A 22,717-nucleotide genomic window follows, 5' to 3' on the forward strand; every position below is an offset into this window, starting at 1 on the left:
GTTGCTTCTGGGCTCTGAGAGTTGAACTTTCTCTCTTCAAGCTTCTGTAATCTCTTCTGTTTCCAAAGTTGTAAGTACAAGGTAAGAAAGACAGTAAGCTTTCTATTTTTTTTTGTATTTACATTGTGTGTAGGTTGCTGGAATGTTTTTTAAATTGGATATCTTTTTGAATTAAGGCTGTTTTTCATTTTTCTTTTTAAGAAATTGACCCTGTATATTTGTCAAACCTTTGGATACAGAGAACATTTTTAATGTCTTTTTCTTTCTTTTTTTAAAGCTTTCTTTTTAAGACCTGTTTTGAGTTTTCTTCTGGTTAAGGCTAAGGAACGAAGGGAGGGGGAAATCCCCTTTTGGGTGTTAGATTGACTAAGCTTGAATTGCATAGCCTCTGGGGTTGAGGGGGAGAGACACTTAATCTCTTCTGGGTTTGTTGTTCAAGGGAATGGAGCAGGGAAATCTCTTAGTGTTACCCAGGGCGGGAAAATTCTGGGGAAGGTAAACGAGGGAGAAGGGAAGTGGGTATTTCCTTTTGTTGTGAGACTCTCAGGCATTCTGAAGTCCTGGGTTCCCCAGGGAAGGTGTTGGGAAGACCAGAGTGAGACAGGCACTAATTCCTGCTCTGGGTCGGCAGCATATCAAGATCTAAGCTGGTAATTAAGCTTAGAGGATTTGTTATCTACGCACCCACATTTGGAGCTAAGGTTCAGAATTGGATTTTATGCTTATGATATGTTGGCTTAGCGGTGATAGAAAGATAAGAATCTAAGAAGCCAGTGGAATATTATTTTTCTTTTCTCTGCTAAGGCTTTTTAAAGCGAGAGAAAGGGGTTTGGTTTAAAAAGAGCCAGAGAGGGAATTTTTTTTTCTGTTTCTCTGCTGCTTCAGTTGCTTTGCATTTTAAGCGAGGAACATTAAAGGTTTTGCTCAGTTTGGGCTGCATTTTAAGCAAGGAGCCATTAAGGGACAAAAGGGTGTTTTGTTAAACAATAGAGATTCCAGCCTGTTGAGTATAAAGTACCAGCAGAATACACATGCAAATTAAAGTGGTTTGTACTAGTTAATTTGCATAGAAGGTTAGCTAGGGGAGAGAAGTTAAACAAAAGGGACACTGTTGCTAGGCAGACCCCACGAGGACAACAGAGACCAGCAGTTTTCAGACAAAATTAAACACCAGAGGGCACCCCAACACCAAGAAAGCATGAACCATGACTACCAAAGGATTGCCCTTGAAACAAGGGAAAGAGGCAAACTGATGCAGAGGAACAAATCAAAGAAGCAAGTTATCATGGCGGACAACTGGAAAAAAGGAAAAGAGGTCGAGTAGAAAGAAAAAAGAAAGAACAAATCAAAACTTGGCAGCCTACAAAAGGAAAGGCAAACCAAAGAAGGCACCCACCAAAGAAAACTACAAGAAGAAGAAGGTGGCCCCACAGAAGAAACAAAAGAGAAGATGCAAGCCCACAAAAGACAGACCAGAACTCCAGAGGGGAGCCCATCGGCAGGCCACTGGGAATTAGAACAGGCTTAAGGCAACAGACCCAGCCAATCCTAACAACCCTACACCAATGGTTGTTCCACATCAACGAGGAAATTTCTGCCACCTACAAAGGGCAGGTGATGACCACTGAGGCCTCTTAGAAAATTTTGAAAAGAGCCCCCTGCCCCCTTGGGTACAGCTCAGACCGGAGACACAGACAAAGGGACACACACCCAAAAAATTCCCTCCCTGAGCTTTGAAAAATCCAGTTTCCTGATTGGTCCTCTGGTCAGGTGTGTGGTTCCCTTTGTTAACCCTTTACAGGTAAAAGAAACATTAACCCTTAGCTATCTGTTTATGACAGTTAGGTGTGACATATTTTCAAATTGTCTTGTTTTTCCTTCCACTTGTCAGTTTCAACAGGGTTGTTTTTGGGTGGGTGAGCAGGTGTCCTTAAAAACTGAGTCTCAGGTGTCCTTAAAAACTGAGTCTCAGAGTGTTGTTACCCTAGAACTTGCACCAGGTCTGGCTAAGGTTCAGCTATAAGAGAGTCACTGGTGTGGCCTTTGCTACCGCTGGCTCCAGGCAGCAGAAATTACAGCTTGGAGTGTTTGTTCATCAAAATGCAAGGCAGAACTGCCAGCCCCAGGCTCCATCTAGTTCAGCCCCTGACAGTAGCCAGGAGCAAATGCTTCAGCAGAAGGTGCAGAGAATCATGGGAAGGAGAATTATGGACTCACTTACCACAGGGGAAGTTCCTAGCTGTGTCAGTTAGCGGTTTATGTTCCAAAGCAGGAGGGTTTGTATCCTTTGTACAGTGCATTTCAAGAGAGGGCTGGATGCTGAGATGAGCTGCAAGAACCTCCCCAGTGGGATGTTCTTTAATCACACTTAGCTCTTGGCCTCAGTGAGTTCCTGTGGCAGTGAGTTGCACAGGTTAACTGTGCAGTCTGTAAAACAGTGTGTCCTCAGGTAGGTTTAATTTGCTGCCTTTGTTTCCCTGAATGCCCGTCAGCCTTGTATTGCAAGAGGTAAATAGGCATGCCACTTACCTTCCCTGAGAGCCTGGGTTTCTCTCCTTCCCTTGCACCAGGGGCGGCTCCAGGCCCCAGCACGCCAAGCGCATGCTTGGGGTGGCATGCCGCGGGGGGCGCTCTGCCAGTTGCTGGGAGGGTGGCAGGCAGGCCGCCTTTGGCGGCATGCCTGTGGAGGGTCCGTTGGCACGCCTGCGGGAGGTCCACCGGAGCCGTGGGTCCGGCGACCGGCAGTGCGCCCCCCGCGGCATGCCGCCATGCTTGGGGCGGCAAAATGTCTAGAGCCGCCCCTGCCCTGCACTCATCACTTCCAGTCATACACCCTCCCCCTTCCCAGTATGCACTGCTGCAGAGGCCCACAATTTCCCTTGTGATTCCCAGCATTCCCCCAGCAACGAGGAAAGCAGGGAGCTTCACTCCCAAGTTCCCATCACAGGCCCTGAACAAAGGCAGCTGGTTGGGTTGGCTTCCAGCTGCCATCACATGACCTCATCCTCCACACACTAATCTGGGAGGGGCTAGTGCTAGCTCTGAAGGTTTCCCACACCAGTTTTAAAGGGCCAGTACACCCTATTGCAATGCCCAACTCCAATCTGAGCCCCTACCCTAGGAGGCAAGGCAAGTCCCTCTGGCAAAATCCCATTGTCCTATCTGCACAGGGAACAAGGCCTTGCCTAATGTACTTGGAGACGTATAAAGAAATAGATGAGTGCTAGGCATTAAATCACCACAGAATCCTGCCCCAGGCAAATCCTTTGTAAGAGAGTTAGAAAACAATTCTACCCCGCTGCCTGGTCCACACTTACCAGACAAACTGTGCCAGTTCACTTATGGTGCCACTTCACTGAGGTGACAGAGGGACACCTGGCCCAGTGCCTCCACCCAGTCAGCAGAACTGGTTTTAAAGCTTGTGGACAGGGAGGGACTGAGAGAAAAGGCCCCCAAATCATGGCTGCTCTCCCCTCGCTCACCCCACCACACACACACACACACAGATGCGCACACAGAGCCTTATGAGTTAAACCCAACCTACTGAGTGATTTTCTAATTGGTGCATGAAGTGTGACCAGGGGCCCCAGTGCCAGGTTTCCACTCACAGAAGATAGCCCATCTGAGCCAAATCTGAGAATAACAATAAAGAACACAGGGCCACTTGGCTCTTATCAACCCAAGATTGCAAAGCCCTTTACAAAGGAGGTCAACACCATTACCACCATTTTATCAATGGGGAATCTAAGGTACAGAGCAGGGAAATGACTTGCCCAGGTCACCCAGCAAGCCGGTGGCAGAGCTGAGACTAGATCCCAGGAAATGGCCCAGCTACATGTGTAGGAGGGACACGCTGGGATGCCTCAGACTATCCCCTGCACAGCTCCCATCTCACCTGCACCTCCATTTCTCTGGGCTCCTCCAGACGCTGCAGCAGGTTCTGCTTCTCTGTGGCCAGCAGCTCAATGAGCTGCTCTCTGGCACTTAGCTCCTGGATCAGCTCTTCAATGTGTCTGCCAAGGAGAAAATGGCTTAGTTAACTTGGGAAGAAGAGGAGGATCTCCGCTAAAGGGCTCTGTGTTCAGCGCAGGACCCAAGGCAGTTTCACATCACATTTGCAGAACTGATTTTGGGGCCAGCCAAGGCATGGGTCAGTCCCCAGAGTAAATTAGAGCAGCCTTAGGGTTTACGACTGACAGCTCCTAGCCCAAGAGGCTGTTTCTGGAACAGTCCGGAGGGTAGCAACCTGCTGGCCACACACCAACCCCCACCCATGCCCCTGTGCTGGAGATGCTGCAAGGAGCCAGGGAGTGCACAATCACTATGTTCTCTGTACAGCACCCAGGGAGTCCCCTTATGTGGCTTAACTCATCCCAACCAGCCAGTACCACCTGGATCAGCCAGACACTGGCCCCTAGCAGGATCTTCCCCAAGGGCTCCCTGAGCCCTGGCTTTGCTGGATGCCAACCTCCACCCCATCTTGCAACCCTGCTCACCCAGGCAGTGACTGGTCCTGCTGTCATGCGGCCCAGTGTGGCACAGCAAGCTCCACTCTGGGGTCTCCGAGACAAGGATCTGTCTTCTGAACCCCCCAGCTGGGCTATCTGCTCTATGTGCAAGTGGCCACCAGCCAGGAAGCAGCAGAGGCAAGTCACTGGAGTGACCACGGCTACCTACTTGTCTTTCTGGGCCAGTGCAGCACAGTGATCATCACGCAGAACCTGGGCTCCTCTCTTCTCCTCCTCCTTGGTGAGCTCCTTCAGCTTTTTGGTTAGCTCCAGGCAGCGTCCCTTCTCAGCCTCCACCAGGGCTGCCATCCTCTCCACCTCGCTCTTTGCTAATCTGGCCTCCTGGGGATGGAATGTGACATGAGCCAGGCTACTCACGCTACCCAGGCAGAGAGCCACAACCCTGCTGGCTTGTGAGTGGAAGGAGAAGCAGCAATACCAGTGGGCGACTGCTGCATCCAGCGAGACCAGACATGCTCCCTCCTGTAGGCTGCAGGGTTTGGGCAGAGGATGAAGGGCTGGGCCTATTGACCTGAGTTGCTGCAAGTGATGACTGAATTAGGGCCACGCTACAGTCACTAGCAAGTGATGCATCAGTGCTAACATTTGTGGGACCTGCCATTGACATTCAAGTTCAAGTCCCACCAGGAGCTGCACTACAGCCCATCCTCTTCAAACTCACTTCAGCTTGTCTCTGCTGAATTGGGACTAAAACCCAACAGCTGCATGCCCTGGAAAGCTCACTTGGAGCAAGCTCACTGAGCATCTGCTAGGGCTCCAGGACTCTGCAACTCGCTCCCCACCTCCCTTCTGAGCAGCCTGAATTAGATGACAGGCTGCAAATGACAGCTCTTAAGAGAGGACGTGAGCTCAGGGCTGGGGTACAAGTGCTTCCCACAGTGATGGAGGGCTTTCTGGAGGTGGCTTACAATGTACCATCCCTATGGGGCCACATGGGGAAGAGCAGGGGATACTGAGCGCGGGCTGCTGGTGAGACAAGTGCAAATTCCTCCCTGCAAAACACTGTCAAGTCCTCCCAGGACACTCACTGCCTTAAATCCAAGAGAGGAGAAATATCACAAGAATACAAAAAATGTTTAAAATCCCTCCCCTGTGATTTCAGGTGCCTCTATCCTTTTCACTGTAGCCATGACCCCCTGCCTTCATTTACAAAACCTCTTCTGTCCAGTTCTTTATTTTAAAACCCAAGGAAATTAAGTGAAAAATAAAAAGCTCTATGACTGCGATGGAAAGGTTAAACACAAACAGTGCCATAACAGCAACAAGGAAGGTTCTCCTAGAGCCAGTTGTGCTCCCACGGTATGGATTACATCCTGGCCAAGATGTTCAAATATAGGGTGGCTCCTAAATCTAGATGTAGGCTCCTAAAGAGGTGGCCTAATTTGCAGAAGTGCCAAGTGGTCAGCAGCTCCCGTGGACTTCAGCTGCATCTGTGTAATTAGTATATGAAGGAGGAAGCTGCATATCTTCACTGGAACAGATTGGGTCATCACAAGTCTGAGTCCATGACCCAGGGGAGTCCCTCAGAGATGCCAATCTCTGCACCTGTCGAAGGAGATGAGAGCAAGGACAACACTAGGCTGGTATGGGGAGCAGGGCCGGTGCAACCATTTAGGCAACATAGGCAGTTGCCTAGGGGGCTGGCATTTGGGGGGCGCCATTTTCTTCAGCAGCGACCGCAGCGGCCGGATCTTCAGCCGCCCCGGTTGCTGCTGGCATTGAGGCGGAGGGAGCTGGGGCAGGGGAGCACAGGGAGGGCCGCCTGTAGCAAGTAAGTGGGGGGGAAGCACACAGCCCCAGCTCACCCCTGCCCCGCCTCCTCCCCGAGCACGCCATGGCCACTTCACTTCTCCCACCTCCCAGGCTTGCGGTGCCAATCAGCTTAGGCGCCGCAAGCCTGGGAGGTGGGAGAAGTGAAGTGGCCACACCATGCTTGGGGTGCTCGTGCACGGAGCAGGGTGAGCTGGGGCGGGGGGAGGGGTGCCTCAGAGTGGAGGGTGGAGAGCTGCCACAAGGGGGGCGCTTCAGGGCTGGAGGGGGGGAGGCTGCCGTAGGGGGAAGTGCCTCAGAGTGGGGGCGCGGGGGGGGGAGGGCACAAGGTGAAAGTTTTGCCTAGGGCGCAAAACATCCTTGCACCGGCCCTGAGGGGGAGGCTATGCTGACGGGCTCTCTCGTACCAGGACGGCAAAGCTGCCCTTCCAATGAAGAGAACAGGACGTGGGAGTCAGGGGCCACGGAGTCCTGCAACTGGTTCCTAATACCCTGCAGGCCTGGCTCCCTCATCCATGTGCTGTGGGTAAAGAGAGAGGGCTGGAGGGCTCAGAGCTCTGTCTGCTGGAGATACAGAGGGAATAACCAGCGGTTCCCTATCCCATTGGGGTGGAGGAGAGCAGCTGGGGCCTCAAATTTTTTCCCAGTTTCCCATGGGTTAAGGGGAGTCCCGAGGGACCCCGAACTCCATTCTCCATAAGCAAAGAAAAGTCACAAGGGCCAAGAGTCCTGCTCCTTGTGTCCCATGGGGGTCTTGCCGTGGGGCCCAAAGCTCATCCTACATGGCAGGCCCAGAAGAGCTGAGCCCCCTGAGATTTGGGGAAGAAACTGGGACTCCAGAATGGGCAGAGGGGGCGGCAAAGAGAGAGAGCTGGGCCCCACTTGGTCTCAGGTGGCTCTGTGCTCCTCTTCCGTGGCTGATGCCACATGGCGGGGGGGTGTGCCCCACCCCACTCACCTCCTGCAGGAGCTGGATCTTGTTCTCCAGGAGCTCCGACACGTGCTCCATCTCCTGCTGCCGCTCCTCGTACCTGCGCTGGAGCTCTGCTTCATTGCGACTGGTCAGGTCCGCAGCTGCCCTGCAAGACATGGCACCTGCCTGTCAGAGCAAAGAGCAGCCTGGTACCACCCAGCGGGGGCTGGGCTGCAAGTCAGGCTGTCCCCCCACAGCCACCGTGGCTTGCTCCACTCTGTCAGTGTCACAAACAGGGCCTAGATGTGGTCCCACCCCCAGCACAGCTCTGGGAGGCCCCACCTGGGGCTAGCAGCACAGGGAGAGCTAGCACAGACCAGCATGTACAGCCACACACCCACTGCTGCACTGAGTGGGGTGAGCATGGGAGGAATAGCAGCGGCTGCTCTACTCCATCGCTGCACCAGGCCCACAGCAACAGCTGCAGACTGCAGAGACTTGAGCGTGGCCTGCTGGTCCCCAGCACCCAGAGAGGGACTGCAGGGGAGGATGGGGCACTAAGCCAGCTCCCAAAGGATCTGGGCCTGATTCCCCACTGCACCAGTTTGATAGCGCAGAATCAGGCCCCATATGCTCACCTCTCCCCAGGTGGAAAGCCGCGTCCAGATCTGAGCCTGGTCTCCAGCTTCAGGCTGTCAGGGCCAGGCATGCTCCACAGACAGCAGGCGATGTACCAACCCCTTTGACCCGTTCCACTCTGCCCCCCACCAGCGCAGGCAGTTGGAACAAGGAAGGTGTGACATTATGAGTGTAATATAATACTTCATTGAAAGGTGACAGGGCCAGAAAAAGTTAATTAACTCACAGACTGACCCGACCCATGGCCAAACTTTAGAGACTGGTTAGGAAGATATGTAAATGAATAGAGGTTTGAAATGCAGCCTGCATTGTTAGAGGTAGAAGGGTAGGTGTTTGCTCAGGTCTTGTGAGGTAAGTAAACAAGTCTTGTCTATTGCTATAGTTTTAATTCAAAGATCAAAAAAGGAATATTAACATTTATGACGATACTTGAGTGAAATAGTATTATTGTCTGTGTATCTTTGAAGGTTGTGGTAACCTGTATCTGAACTGTTTAATGGATACATTACCCTGTGCTAATTGCTAGGATATTTGGGAGAAGGAGAATTATACCTGTTCCCTATTGTTTTCTCAGGTCAAAAGGCTGCTGGAAATGTATAAGAACCCTGGGACACAATCCTTCTTCATCTCAGATCTGCTGTGGGTTTCAAGAGGGGGAAACCTTAAGCCATAAGGATTAAGATCCCCAGTCATCAATTGGAGCCACCTTGAATATGAACATTGGACTAGAACCTATGGACTATTTCTAAAACGACTTTTGACAACTACAAACTCACCTCTGCTATGTATCTGAACCTCAAGAATTGAATTCAAGTCTGTATGTGTATTGATCTTTTAACCAACACTCACTCTCTCTTCTTTTTTTAACAAATTTTAGTTTAGTTAATAAGGATTGGCTATAAGCCTGTATTTTGGGTAAGATCTAAGTTATAATTGGACCTGGGTATGTGGCTGATCCTTTGGAATTGGAAGAACTTTTTCTTCTATATGATGAGATAAGATTTTCAGTAATCATCATCATATCTGACATGTGTGTCTGGATGGAGGCCTAAGGCTGGGTACTTTAAGAGAACTGTGTTGTTTGGACTTCTAAATAACCAGTGCGGTACTATAGAAGCTGTTTTGTGCTGGCTTGGTAACCTAAGTACTGGAATATCCACCAGCGTTTGGGGTTTGTCTGCCCCGTTTTGTTTGCAGTTCACCCTAATTGAGTGACCTCAGCTGGCTTCCATGGACAGCACCGTCACAGAAGATATGAGGAAGTGGGAACACTGGCCCCAAGCAGAGCAGATGGGCCTCCTGAGCATCACACCAGCTAGCCTTGGCCGGGGTTGGGCGAAGAAGGAGAGGCACAGGGAAAGGACCCTAGCGTTTTGGAAAGGCGCCTCTGAACCAGAGGGAACACACTTTCCCTGGCTGTGCTGATGCTGCCGATCATAGGGGAGAGCCTCCCCTCACTGTGCAATGCTCCTGGCGTCCCAGGTACTGCATGCTGCCAGGCTGTCGCTCCATCCCTCTTCCCTGCCATTCCAGCGAGGTTCCCCCATGGCTGCAGCATCCTTCCTCCAGGAGCAGCAGTACAGCCTGTGCTCTCCCCTCCCAAGTGCATGGCCAGCTGCAAGCTTACAAGGAAATCCAGTGTAAGCAGGGGCTGTCTTTCCATTCTGTGATTGCCCAGCACCATGGGGCCTTGGTCCCTGACTACAGCTCTGGGATGCCATTAGGTTTCCATTCAGTTGCCTGCCAGGCTGAGATAGAATGGGCGCAAACACTGGATCTATCTGATTGCCTTCCTTTTCCCATACTCTGCCTAGATCAGTTGTCTTTCTGGACTGTTCAGAGCTGAGTCTTCATATGTGCAGCACCTAGCACGACAGGGCCTCGCATCCAGATTGGTGTCTCTGGACTCCACTGTAATATGAATATTCAATAGGAATAAAACGTTTCCTTCTCTTTACCTGCCTAGATCTGAATTCAGAATTTCTTGTTGTCCCCGTCACCTCCATCACCAGACTGAGCCACCCCTCCCCATCCTGCTCACAGCGGCTAGGACATCAGCCATTCTCCCAAGGGCACAGCGCTCAGGACATGGCAGGTCACAAAGGGAAAGGGCATATTTTAAACTGAGAAGGTGACTGTCATGTGAGCAGCTCTTCATCCGTGGATTCCATTCCTGCTTTGGGGACTTCTGTGACATGGACTTTTATTTTTAAATACAAAAGCTTTGCAAAGTAGCAGGGGTGGGGGAGAGATTCACGTGCTGAAAAGCCCATGGGATTCCATCCTGTTTGCAAACAGACTGTGTTCCTGTCTTATGCGCAGTCAGTGATGCACCCCCAGCCAGCACAGGAGTCTCTCTGCCCTCTGGGAAACAGGTGGTGCCCGATTATTTTTAGTTTACAAACAGCTGTGCTTGCTCATGCTGCATCTAGAATGTTAAACAATATCAGCCTCTAAGCCCGCATCTCCCTGCCTCCATTGAGATGTACAGCACATGTTCAAACCCTCTCCAGTGCTGACAACTCTTGGGATTTTGGAATGAGAATGGGGAGGGGATCTTTAAGTCCCAGCTCCTGGTGTCAGATGATTACATGAGACCCTCAGCTTTCATGCAGAAAACTAAGTAAGTTGTGTGTCCTCCTGGTTGCAGAGGAAAAAAAACACAAAAATGTGGCCTGACTCAACCCTGAAGGCTCAGAAACTAGAAGACAAAGAAACCCAACCCAATATTTATTATTGTGAAAATATCATGATTTCTGAGCCAACTGTGCGATTTTTCAGTGCTTGGAGCTGGCACTACTGCCTCACTCTGCCTGTTCTCCTAGTCCTTCCTGGCTGGGGATAGGCTGAGAAAGGGGCCTGCAGGGAGCCTGGGAAACATACTCTTCCAGGGACAAAGGCCCCGTTTACACAAGGCAGGGAGATTAGCAGGATGTCTGATGCACTGAAAAGCAAATCTCTGTTATACAAATCACTTGGAACACAAGCCCACGGAGCTGCTCTTACAGGATCTAAACCTGGACATTATTCCTGGGTGCCTAAGGGTCCTTTGCCTGCTTTATTCAAAGATTATATCCAGTCATGGAGGGAAAACTAGACTTGAACGTAAAAGACCTCTCTGCACAGCATCATGCAGAAAAACCTCTAACAGGGGCACAAGAGCAGCTCTCCTGCAGCCAAACACCCCTGGGACAGGCCTCTCACCGGCATGCGTCATCCCTCCCCCCATGTGACCTGACTGGTATTTTTAATTCTACGTGGATGCCTGCGCTCTTCAGACTGAGCTACTGACATCAGTGAATCTCCCTATCTGTACAGCAGAGCAAAGGCTCCTGGAAAGCAAGGCCTCCATCTCAGAGAACAAGATCCAAACTCTCGCCCAGGAAACAGGCTGGGGTGTGAGCAGGGCCTGAGAAGCACCAGCCAGGTCTCCCTGGACAGCCCTTCCAGGCAGCAAGAGTGTGCTGCTCTCACAGCACCACCATACCCTGCCTGACCCTAGACCAGGGGTCTCAAACTCAAATGGCCACAAGGGCCACATGAGGACTAGTACATTGGCCCAAGGCCTGCATTACTGATACCTCCTCGCAACTGCCCTTGGCCCTGCCCCCACTCCACCCCTTCCATGAAGCCTCGCCCCTGCCCCTCCTCTTCCCACCGCTTCCCTGCCCCCATTCCAACCCCTTCCCCAAAATCCCCACCCCAACTCTGTCCCCTCCCTGCCCCCAGGAGGTGCAGGAGGGGTGTGGCAGGGGCTTAGGACAGGGGGTCGGGTGCAGGGTGTGGCAGGTGGCTCAGGGCAGTAGTTTGGGGTGCAGGAGGGGTGTGGCGGGGGTCAAGGTGCAACAAGGGTTCAGGGCAGGGGGTTCAACTGCAGGAGGGGTTTGGGGGTGGGCTCCGGCCCAGCACGCACCAGGGGCAGGGCAGGCTCCTTGCCGGCCTGCCCTGCCCTCAGGCTGCTCACTGAAGTGGCTGGAATGTGGGGGAGCAGGGGCACCAGGGTGGAGGGGTGTTCTGTTGCTGTTGCTTCAGGCACCACCCCCAGCATCTCCTGTTGGCCAGGAATGGGGAACTGCAGCCAATGGGAGCTGCTGGGGGCGGTGCCTGAATCAACATCAACACACACACCCCTGTGCCTCTCCTCCCCCAGGTTCTGTCCACTTCCCAGAGTGCTGCGGGGAGGGGGGCGGAGCAGCACAGGCAGGGAGCCTGCCCTGCTCCTGGTGCACATCGGGCTGGAGCTGCTCCAGGTACACGCTGGGGGGGCACAGAAAATAACCTTGCGGGCTGCGTGTTTGAGACCCCTGCCCTAGACGGATTGAGCAGGGCTCTCAAACAGCAGCACGTCTCCCTCTGCAGGAGGCAGAGACATTCCCCCTTCACTCCTAGAGGCTGAGGAAAAGCCCCCAACCCTCCCAGCAACGGGTGGGAAAAGCCAGGAGTGTGCACCCTGGGCTTCCCACCAGGCAGCTGCCCTTGGACCTCTTGGCTACCTGTCTTCTCTAGTGGGTGTAGTCCTTTGGCTAGCAGGTATCTGGTCGAACCAGTAAAGGTTACAGACTGAGAACAGGCTCCCACACGTGGTGAACAAGGGGTTAAGGCGAAGAGCAATGGTTCAGGTGAGGGGGAGAGGGTCTATGAAGGTGCCCCAGCCCCAGGGATCAGTCCTGCACAATTTGACACTGGAGACCCACCCAGATGGCACTGAATGGAGTTGTGCCGAGGCAGGGCTAATGCAGGCTAGAAACATGAGCTGACAATCAAAGCACAGATTTGGCTGGCACAAGGCAGCTAATGCAGGTAGAGGAAATGATCAGAACTGGAGAGAGATACTCAAAGGGAAGAGACTGGGGCTGAGCACAGGGAGCAGGGGAGAAGGCCGCAAGGGAGACTGAGGTTGCAATGCAATATGGCTCCAAAAAGCCAGTGCTGTAGACAGCCTGTCCATCAGGACTCTGGCACCACCACACCCAGAAGAGCACACCCACCTCTGGGCCCCTCAGCACCTGACAGAGAGGGACACATTGGGGGAATTTGAGGGGATCAGGGAGCTGGAGGGACTGGCTGAGCAGCCACTCAGGGTATGTCTACACAGTGGCTAGGAGGTGAGATTCCCGGCTCGGGCTAGCTGCCCCAGGATGTCTCTCAGGTCTCCCCTCACAGCCACACCACTTTCCAGACACTACTTCAAGCAGAGCTGGGAGTGGGGGCATCACACCTCCAGCCACTGTGCAGACCTACCCTATGGGGGGTCAATCTCCAGCAGTGAGAGGCTCCTAAGGCTGGGCACAAGGGGCATTACCTGATGATGATCTGAATGTTAGTGCTAACAGCTGGCAGGAGCCCCATTACCAGCTGGACTGGAGAGAGCAGAGTGGGGAACCTCTCTGAACCGGCAGCTGGCCGGCCTACCTGGCTTGCTTACTGAAATGGCTGAGATCTGCTGCTCAGCACCTTGTGCCATCCAGTCAGAGGCCACGTCTACACTACGGGATAATATCGAATTAGCTAAAATCGGTTTCTTAAAACTGATATTATAAAGTCGAGTGTGCGCGTCCACACTAGGCACGTTAATTAGATGGTGTGCGTCCATGGTCCAAGGCTAGCGTCGATTTCTGGAGCGGTGCACTGTGGGTAGCCATTCCGTATCTATCCCATAGTTCCGCAGTCTCCCCCACCCCTTGGAATTCTGGGTTGAGAGCCCAGTGCCTGATGGGGCAGAAATCATTGTCAAGGGTGGTTCTGGGTACAGCCTCACCCCTCCCTTTGTGAAAGCAGCAGACAACCATTTCGCACCTTTTTCCCTGGGTGAACTGAGCAAACCATAGCACAGCAAGCATGGACCCTGCTGAGATCAGTAACGCTATCGTGAACGTTGTCAACACTCGCGCACTCTCGTGCTGTCTATGCTGAACCATGAACTGCAAAGGCAGGAGGAGAGGAGGAGGCAGCTACGGCAGCGCGGCGACGAGAGCGATGAGGACATGGACACTGAATTCTCCCTAACCGCGGGCCCTGCGTTTTGGAGCTACTGCTGGTAATGGGGCAGGTTCTACCATTGAACGCCGATTTTGGGCGCGGGAAACAAGCACAGACTGGTGGGACCGCATAGTTTTGCAGGTGTGGGACGATTCCAGTGGCTGCAAAACTTTCGCATGCGTAAGAGCACTTTCTTTGAACTTTGTGACATGCTTTCCCTGCCCTGAAACACCATAATACTAAGATGAGAGCAGCCCTCACAGTGGAGAAGCGAGTGGCAATAGCCCTCTGGAAGCTTGCAACGCCAGACAGCTACCGGTCAGTCGGAATCAATTTGGAGTGGGGGCAAATCTACTGTGGGGGCTGCTGTGATGCAAGTAGCCAAAGCAATCGTTAAGCTGCTGCTACGAAAGGTTGTGACTCTTGGAAACGTGCAGGTGATAGTGGATGGCTTTGCTGCAATGGGATTCCCTAACTGTGGGGGGCCATAGATGGAACCCATATCCCTATCTTGGCCCCAGAGCGCCAGGGCACCCAGTACGTAAACCACAAGGGGTACTTTTCAATGGTGCTGCAAGCACTGGTGGATCACAAGGGACGTTTCACCAACATCCACGTGGGATGGCCAGGAAGGGTTCATGACGCTCGCGTCTTCAGAAGCACTACTCTGTTTAAACGGCTGCAGCAAGGGAATTACTTCCCAGACCAGAAAATAACCGTTGGGGATGTTGAATGCCTGTCGTTATCCTGGGTGACCCAGCCTATCCCTTGATGCCATGGCTCATGAAGCCATACACAGGCAGCCTGGACAGTGGTCAGGAGCTGTTTCAACTACAGGCTGAGCAAGTGCAGGATGGTGGTAGAATGTGCATTTGGCCGTTTAAAAGGGCGCTGGCGAACATTACTTACTCGCTCAGACCTCAGCCAAACCAATGTCCCGTTTGTTATTGCTGCTTGCTGTGTGCTCCACAATCTCTGTGAGAGTAAGGGGGAGACATTTATGGCGGGGTGGGAGGCTGAGGCAAATCACCTGGCCGCTGAGTACGAGCAGCCAGAGACCAGGGCGATTAGAAGAGCACACCAGGAGGCGGTGCGCATCAGAGAAGCCTTGAAAACGAGTTTCAGCACGGGCAGGGTACGGTGTGACTGCTGTGTTTGTTTCCCCTTGATGAACCTCCCCTCTGATTGACTCATTCCCTGTAAGCAACCCACCCTTCCCCTTTACTTACAGCTTGCTGAAGGAAATAAAGTCAGTATCGTTTAAAAATCATGTATTCTTTATTAAAAGTCATTCAGTATTGTTTAAAAATCATGTATTCTTTCTTAAAAGTCATTCCCTGTAAGCAACCCACCCTCCCCCTTTGGATGTATTCTTTATTAAAAAGTAATTATAAAAAGAGGCAGAGAAATTATCAAGGTATCCCTGCCTGCTGTGCTTTGGGAGAGGGATAGGAGGAAGGAAAAGGCCATTAAGCTCATTTCAACGTAATGACAGCCTTTTGCTTGGACTGTCCAGGGGAGTGGAGTGGGCGGGTGCAGAAAGCCTTCCCCACGCGTTCTTACACGTCTGGGTGAGGGAGATATGGAACATGTGGGGAGCTTTGAGGGTGGTTGAACATGGGCTGCAGTGGCACTCTGTAAGCCCGCTGCTCTTCCTGAGATCCACCATGCGTTGGAGGATATCAGTTTGAGCACGCAGCAGCTGCAGCGTAGCCATCCCCTGCCACCGCTGATCTTCCTGCCTACACCTCTCATCTCGAGCGTCTCTCCTATCCTCCCGTTCACTGGCATCTTTCTGTACTTTGCTAGCACATCCTTCCACTCATTCTGATGAGCTCTGTCATTGCGTGTTACTTCCATGATTTCTGAGAACATTTCATCTCGTGTTCTCTTCCTCCTCCGCCTTATCTGAGCTAGCCTTCGGGATGGGGTAGGGAGGCCGGACAACTGTGGCAGCTGCATGGGGGAGGAAAAGAGGGAGAGAAGTATGTAAAAAGATACATTTTACAGAACAATGCTTGTACTCTTTCACAGTGAATACACTATCCACCTTACATAGCACATGTGATTTCACTACAAGGTCGCATTTTGCATCGTTTAATATTGAGTGCCTGTGGCTCTGGTGTTGCAGATCTCACAGACGCAGGTCCAGGCATCCAAATTAAGCTTCCATGCGGCCATGGTAAGGCTTTCTGTTTGACTTCTCCAGCATTCATATACACAGTGATCTATGATGCCTTGTTTCCTGTTAAGAGGAACCAGCAAACCCCAAACCCCCCCTCTTTCCCCTCCTCCCCCACCGCATGGCTGCTATCATGTAAGATCACTGTCACTGGTAATGATCCATCGGGCTGGGTACCTGGGAAGATTCCTGCTCGCCAAACGCTGAGAAACTCAGCGCTATCATTCCTCCCCCTCCCCCCGCTTTGCTACGAGCAAGGAAGATTAAGCGGCTGCCCAGTAGGAAAATCGCCATGTCTGCCCCCTAATTAAAGTCCTGAATTTCAACCAGGTTACAATGAATGATATAACTCTCCTGAGAATACCAGCCGCAGGATGCAGAACGTATGTTTCTTGAATGCCAGCAGGTCACCTGGGCCATACGCGCAGCTGTGCTTTGTGAAGCTATGATTCCGAATTACTTGCTATGCATGCATGGCGTGGAAGTGTCCTACAATGGGGGACCGCCTAGGGCAACTAAGCCTGCCTCCGCAGATGCCAGAAATGTTCTCCTCAACATGTTAACTCGAACTTTTGTACCTCTGGCTTGCGAAGAGCCCTGCTGGCATTCATTAGAATATTTACAAAGTTACAAAGGGTACATCACCAGAGGTCGCTTCCATGGCTTCACTGTCTGGGCTTGTGGCTTGGGAGGGCTGGGATTGGTAATTCTGGGGTCACAAAAAGCTCCTGGCTGTTTGGGCGCTAACGGAGTGCTGTGTGCTCTCAGCAAGCTCTTCCTCCTCTTCCTCTTCCTCCTCATCTTCCCCCTCCGCAGAATCCTCAGCCACGGTTGATATTACAACCCCGACCTCTGAATCCACGGCCAGGGGTGGGGTACTGGTTGCGCAGCCCCCTAAATTGCATGCAGCTCAGCATAGAAGCGGCATGTTTTTCGGCCCTGACCAGACCTTCCGTTTGCTTGATCTGGTTTTCTGGTTATGCCTGTCTGAGCTCCTTACTTTTACTCTGCCTGCACTGAGTCCCTGCTGTGGCCTTTTCCCGTCATAGACTTTGAAATTTCTTTCAAATATTTTTCATTTTCATCTTTTCGAACGGAGTTCTGTTAGCACTGAATCCTCTCCCCATATAGCGATCAGATCCAGTAGTAACCTCTTTGTGCGGTCCAGGCTGGTGCTCTTTTTTCGATTCTCTCAGGAGACTGCATTGTTACTGTGCTGATGAGCTCTGCGTGGTCACCTGTGCTGATCAGAGCTCCACGCTGGCCAAACAGAAAAACTGAATTCAAAAGTTCGCGGGGCTTTTCCTGTTTACCTGGCAGTGCCCTCAGAGTTCTGATTGCTGTCCAGAGCGGTCAGTGGTGCACTGTGGGATACCTCCTGGCAGGCCAATAACGTCGATTTTCCGTCCACACTAACCACTATTCCGAAGTTAGCAATATCGATTTTGCGCTACTCCTTTCATCGGGGAGAGTTACAGAAATCGATTTAAAGAGCCCTTTATATCGATATAAAGGGCGTTGTAGTGTGGACGGGTACAGCGTTAAATCAATTTAACTCTCTTTAAATCGATTTAAATGCGTAGTGTAGACCAGGCCAGAGTATTTCCATTTCAAAACAAAGTAATTGCTGCTGATCAGATACTGTGAAAAATCTCCTTGATGTTCCTGCCCGGACAGTGATTCTACAGCCCCCTTTTCCCCACTTCTCTGCTTTGCCCACTGTGCACACTTAGCTCCATCCACCCCCAGTCTCACATGTACCACTCCAGCTGCCAATCTGAGTTGCCATTAACTCTTCCCTTGAGTGCCACAGGCCTGGCTCTCATTGTGTAGAACTTTATGCCCTAGGACAATGAAAAGGGCTTTGGTCAGCTGGGAGGGAGAGTCAGGTCAGTAGGGCATCGGGCTGCCCCCCCCAACGGTGGTGGGCTGGTGACCCAGTGCAGAGCCCAAGGGAGTGCTCTGCTGAGAGTTTGCTGAGCAGCAGGGAGTGTGAGTCTCTGTCCCCGCAAGCAGGGACCGTGCTGGAGGGGGTGCTGTTGCTTCATGCAAAGAACGAGCATTTGGGCTGCACAACAGCTTTATTTATGTTCTCCCATCGCACAGCTGGAATCACAGCAGCCAGAGCCCGTAGTACAGTGTAGCCTGCCTGCCCCGGCACTGCCGTACCTCCCAAGATGTAGGGTGACCACTGGACCCCGCAGCCTTACACAGCTCCAGCGGCCACTCTGGGCACAGGATGGCGAAGTGGTCTGGCTGCTGCAGAGAAGGAGGGCGGAGAGCAGGTTGGAGCTGGGTGTGACGTTGCACTCCATATGATTTTATGAAAATATGCTATTAAGTGTTAACATAACATAACTGGAATATGCTTCATGCAAAAGGTCTCTTGTAAGGTATTATTACAAAGCTTATAATCTACTGAGTGTGTTCATCCTATTTCTATTCTTCTATCTGAAACTAGAAATATGAAATGTAACTCTGAGGCCCTATTGTAATTAGGCAAAGTGTGGGCCTTTAATGGTGGTTTGGAATCTTGATGGCTCCCATTAACCAGGACAATTGACTGTAGATGGCTCAGTTTACTTGCAAGCCTTCCTATGAGTCAGGCCAGGAAGAATGAAGGCTTGGGGTCTCACAGGACATGTGACCATGTCACCTGGTACTGGAATCCATCTTAAACCTGGTGCTTTTCCATTTAGAAGGAGGAGTGGGGACCGAGAGACAAAAGATTCCTGCCTTGTGCCAAAGCTGTAAAAGTGGATAGATCAGAACAGAAGCTGGCTGCAGTCATGAGAAATCACCTGAGCTGGAACAAGGACTGTACCAGGGGAAAGGATTGGGCCCAGACTGGTCTGGTCTGTGAAAGAAACTTATTGGAACATCTCTGAGGGTGAGATTTATCTGTAATCAGTTTCTTAATGTATTAGGCTTGGACTTGCGTGTTTTTGTTTTATTTTTCTTGGTAACTTACTTTGTTCTGTCTGTTACTTAGAACCACTTAAATCCTACTTTTTATATTTTAAAAAAACCCTTTTGCTTATAAATTAACCCAGAGTAAGTAAGTAATTCCTGGGAGAGCTGTGCCTATCTCTCTATCAGTGTTATAGAGAGTGGACAATTTATGAGTTCACCCTGTATAAGCTTTATACAGAGTAAAATGGATTTATTTGGTGTTTGGATCCCATTGGGAGCTGGGTGTCTGGATGCTAGAAACAGGCGCACTTCTTAAGCTTTTTTCAGTTAAGTCTACAGCTTTTGGGGGATGTGGTTCAGACCTGGGTCTGTGTTTGCAGCAGGCTAGCATGTCTGGCTCAACAAGGCAGGGTTCTGAAGTCTCAAGCTGACAGGGAAAACAGGTTCAGCGGTAGTCTCAGCACATCAGGTGTCAGTCCCAAGAGGGTCTCTGTGACTGAACCCTCACACTGGGTTTTCTCGGTTCCCCCTCTCAGTATCACGCCCTGAGAATGGGCACCTTTGCAGGGCTACAAAGCCTCGCTGGCTGCCTGTGGACAGTGTCACTTACCAAGCCTTATCTAGGGTCCGCTGCCTCTCCTGGAGCTCTTGCTTCAGACTCTCCACTTCCACCTTCAGCTCAATGTTCTGTGAGGAGGAACAGACAGGCAGTTACCCTCACACCCCTGGTGCCCTGTGGCCCTGCCACTTAACCGCCAACTCTGCCCAGGGCCTAGCTCCCATCCCTTCCTGCACATCTGCTGAGCCATTCACTTGGTCCCCCCTGTAAGTAGTTCCTGTCAGAGATGCTCCATCACCCCAGTCCCGGACAGCCAGGTCACCCGCAGAGCAAAGGGCCTGGGTTAAGCATCTCCTCTCAGCCCTTTATCTCTCAGCTCACAGAAGCTAGTTGCCTGGAGGGGAGGTTCTCCCCTGCGAGTCTTCTGGCTGCCAGACACAGCCACTGGGAGCCTGTAACAAATTTCTCACCTTTTTCCCTAGCTGGTCCCACAGAGGCTGCTTTGGGGTTTGTCCAAACCCAGGAATCCTCAGACACTGACTTTCCCACCACCCCAGTTGGCTCTTCAAGACCAAAACCCCTCTGCAAGCACTTATACCAAGCTCCTTGCTACCTCTGCTGAGCAGCTAACCCCACCATTGCATGGACCTGATCCAAACAACTATGCCCACTAACTTGGAGAGGCCTAGATCAGGCCCCACCTAGGTAAAATGGGGCCTAATGTCTCCCCATCCCCAGCAGCTGAGCTGTTGTCCCCAGCACAGCTGTCTCCAGAAATGGAAGCTGAAGGAGTAAGTTTCACATTTACTACAAAGCAGCAAAACCTGTGGTCTAAACATCAAGTGAGCAGTTTCTGCTGTGCCTAGCTACACTGACTGCACCTGGATCCCCTGCAAGGAGGGTGGACAGCTGCTGTCATTCTCCTGCCCACCCCTGGAAGGAGCTCTGTCCACACCCCCTCTCCTTGTGAGGGAGTCACACCTTGTCGGGGGTTGGACAGGAGACCTGTACGGTGGCTGTAGGCAACTCAGTAGGCAGCACTCTTCCCCCGAGTCAGAGTGTCCTGTAGCATGGCATGAGGGGGCTTTGTGCAGCCAGAGGGGCTGGCTTTAATGAGAGACAGCACACAAAACTCTTTCCATTTATGGTCAAAGCTCTGGGGGGGGGCGGGGGTTGGTTGTTTTTCTTTCAGCCAGGGGAAGGGGTGAACCCCAGCATCCTGGCTAGTCTCCATTAGGGACCATTATGTCCTGCTTCCCTCAATCCACCCAGCAATTCTCACTAGCTCAGGGGTCCTCAGAACAAATTTTTTGGTGGCCTCAGAGAACAACCACCAACTCTTGCTGCTGGCAGCTCTCACTTTTTCCTAAAATACTTAAATTAGCTCTAGGAAAAACAAATAAATATGCACACGTACATGTCCAAATCATTGTAATTTATTTATTGCTAGCTAGTAAGTTGGCTCTAAAAAGTGACACTTGTATGTTTGTTAATATCACTTTTCACAGCAGACTTACTCAGCCCCAGCAAGTTTAGGGACCAATTAAGCCCTGGATGGGGAGTTGGAGTAGGCAGCAGGGGCCAGGGGTGATGGGACTGGGGGGCCAGAGCCCAAAGCCCCGCAGCCAGAGCATGAAGCTCTGTGGCTGGGGGATGGGGACAAAGCCCTAAGCCACACGGCCAGAGCCCGGAGCCTGCTGCCATGCAGCTGGAGCCAGCCCTGGGGCCAGAGCCTGCTGCCCTGCTACTCCAGGGGTGAAGCCGAGAGCCTGAGCCCCACCACCTCCAACATTGTGCCCATCTGTCTCCAGAGAGGGGGCAGGGCCCAACCCCTGCTTGCAGCCCCAGCAGCCAACACCAAGGTGGTTCATTCAACAGGAAGGGGAGCGGCCACTGCTTTCCCGCCACCCCCAATCACAACCCAGGAGACTGTGGCCACAAGATAAGCCCCTGGTGGCCACATTTGAGAAATGCTGCACTAGACACCCCAGTGCCTCAACCCAAGCAAAAAACAAAACAAAAAACAACCAACCTCCAGGAATGCAACTGCCGAAGCAAAAATTGTGCCGTCCCAAGCATGTGCTTGGTTTTCTGGTGACTAGAGCTGGCCCTGGACACCTCCCCTCCCCATGCCAGTTCCAGATGAGCTGGACAGGTTGGTTACAAGAGATAGAAGTGCAGTACACAAAAAGGCCCCTGCAGGGCGCTGGGAGCAGCCTGCCCCACTGGGTGTCTGTGTTGTTTAGTTAATTTCCTCCTGCAGGGGCAAGTCCCTACATTTCCTGGGAGTGAAGCTCCCTTTGTTACATGCAATTCCCGCTGCTCTGTTCTCTCCAGTCCCTGCGCAGTTTAGTTCTGCTCTCATAGGGTTCACTAACCCTCCTCGTCCCACCCTGCTCCCACCTGTTCCCCGCAGCTGCACCCCGGGCCCTGCGCCATTGAGCTGGTGTGGTGTATACAGCAAAACGCTTGACGTTCTCATGGATTCTAGGCATAGCTGGGGGAGAACATGGGGGTGCAGTTAGGGTGACCAGATAGCAAGTCTAAAAAATCAGGACGGGGGTGGGGAGGTAATAGGTGCCTATATAAGAAAAAGCCCCCAAAATCCAGACTGTCTCTATAAAAATCAGGACATTTGGTCACCCTAGGTGCAGTGCACCAGCTGGCATGAAGCCATGCTACTTGGTCTTGAACCGGGGAGAGAAGAGGGAGTCTGGAGAGGTTTTGATAAGTATTTTGCACGGATGAATGCATGCAACACATCCACACCCCTCCGGTGACTGGGGGAGTCTGGAGCAGGGCACCCAGACTGCGCTGTCAGCCTGACTTTCCACCCATTCACACCACAACAAGTTTTTTCAAGGTGCTACGTGACCCAATTGTTTTTGAGCCACTGGTCTGGGGAGGGGAGCAGCACAGATGGGGGCAGCTGGGCCTGGGTTTGGCCCACAGGTGGGTGATGACAGGCCCCGCCCCTCACAGAGAGCATGAGTGAGTATTCATGGTGCCAGTAGAAAGCACTTGGCCTATCCCCAAGTTGAGAGTAAGGCAGGTTTGGCTGTAGACTAGCATTTACAGCAACAGAAAGAGCCTCTGCCCTGGCAGCTGGGTGCGGGCAGTGCAGGGATCTTCTAGCCCAGCCACTCTGTTTCCCATCAGCTCCACAGCACTATCCTCGCTGCCTGCACCACGGCCCACCCTCTCGCACCACGCTGGGAACACACACTGAGCCA

General features: G+C 52.0%; 2 protein-coding genes across 3 annotated transcripts in view; both read right to left on the reverse strand.

The window, feature by feature from the left end:
• Positions 1–22,717, reverse strand: part of LOC116818148 (myomegalin-like) — a 144,658-nt gene that overhangs the window by 91,540 nt on the left and 30,401 nt on the right. The window lies entirely within an intron of this gene.
• LOC116823633 (myomegalin-like) overlaps positions 4,674–22,717 on the reverse strand; it is a 51,737-nt gene continuing 33,693 nt past the window's right edge. The window contains exons 2-4 of one of the 2 annotated variants that reach the window (XM_032778325.2): positions 19,536–19,612; positions 7,258–7,378; positions 4,674–4,850 (exon numbers count right to left, since the gene is read on the reverse strand). In XM_032778325.2, the coding sequence (XP_032634216.1) occupies positions 4,674–4,850; positions 7,258–7,378; positions 19,536–19,612 (375 nt within the window). Of the gene's footprint in view, positions 4,851–7,257; positions 7,379–8,898; positions 10,492–19,535; positions 19,613–22,717 lie in introns of those variants that run through there. The other variant, XM_075067986.1, reaches the window with a different exon arrangement.

Source organism: Chelonoidis abingdonii, chromosome 7, assembly GCF_003597395.2.
Source record: "Chelonoidis abingdonii isolate Lonesome George chromosome 7, CheloAbing_2.0, whole genome shotgun sequence".
NCBI lineage: Eukaryota > Metazoa > Chordata > Testudines > Testudinidae > Chelonoidis > Chelonoidis abingdonii.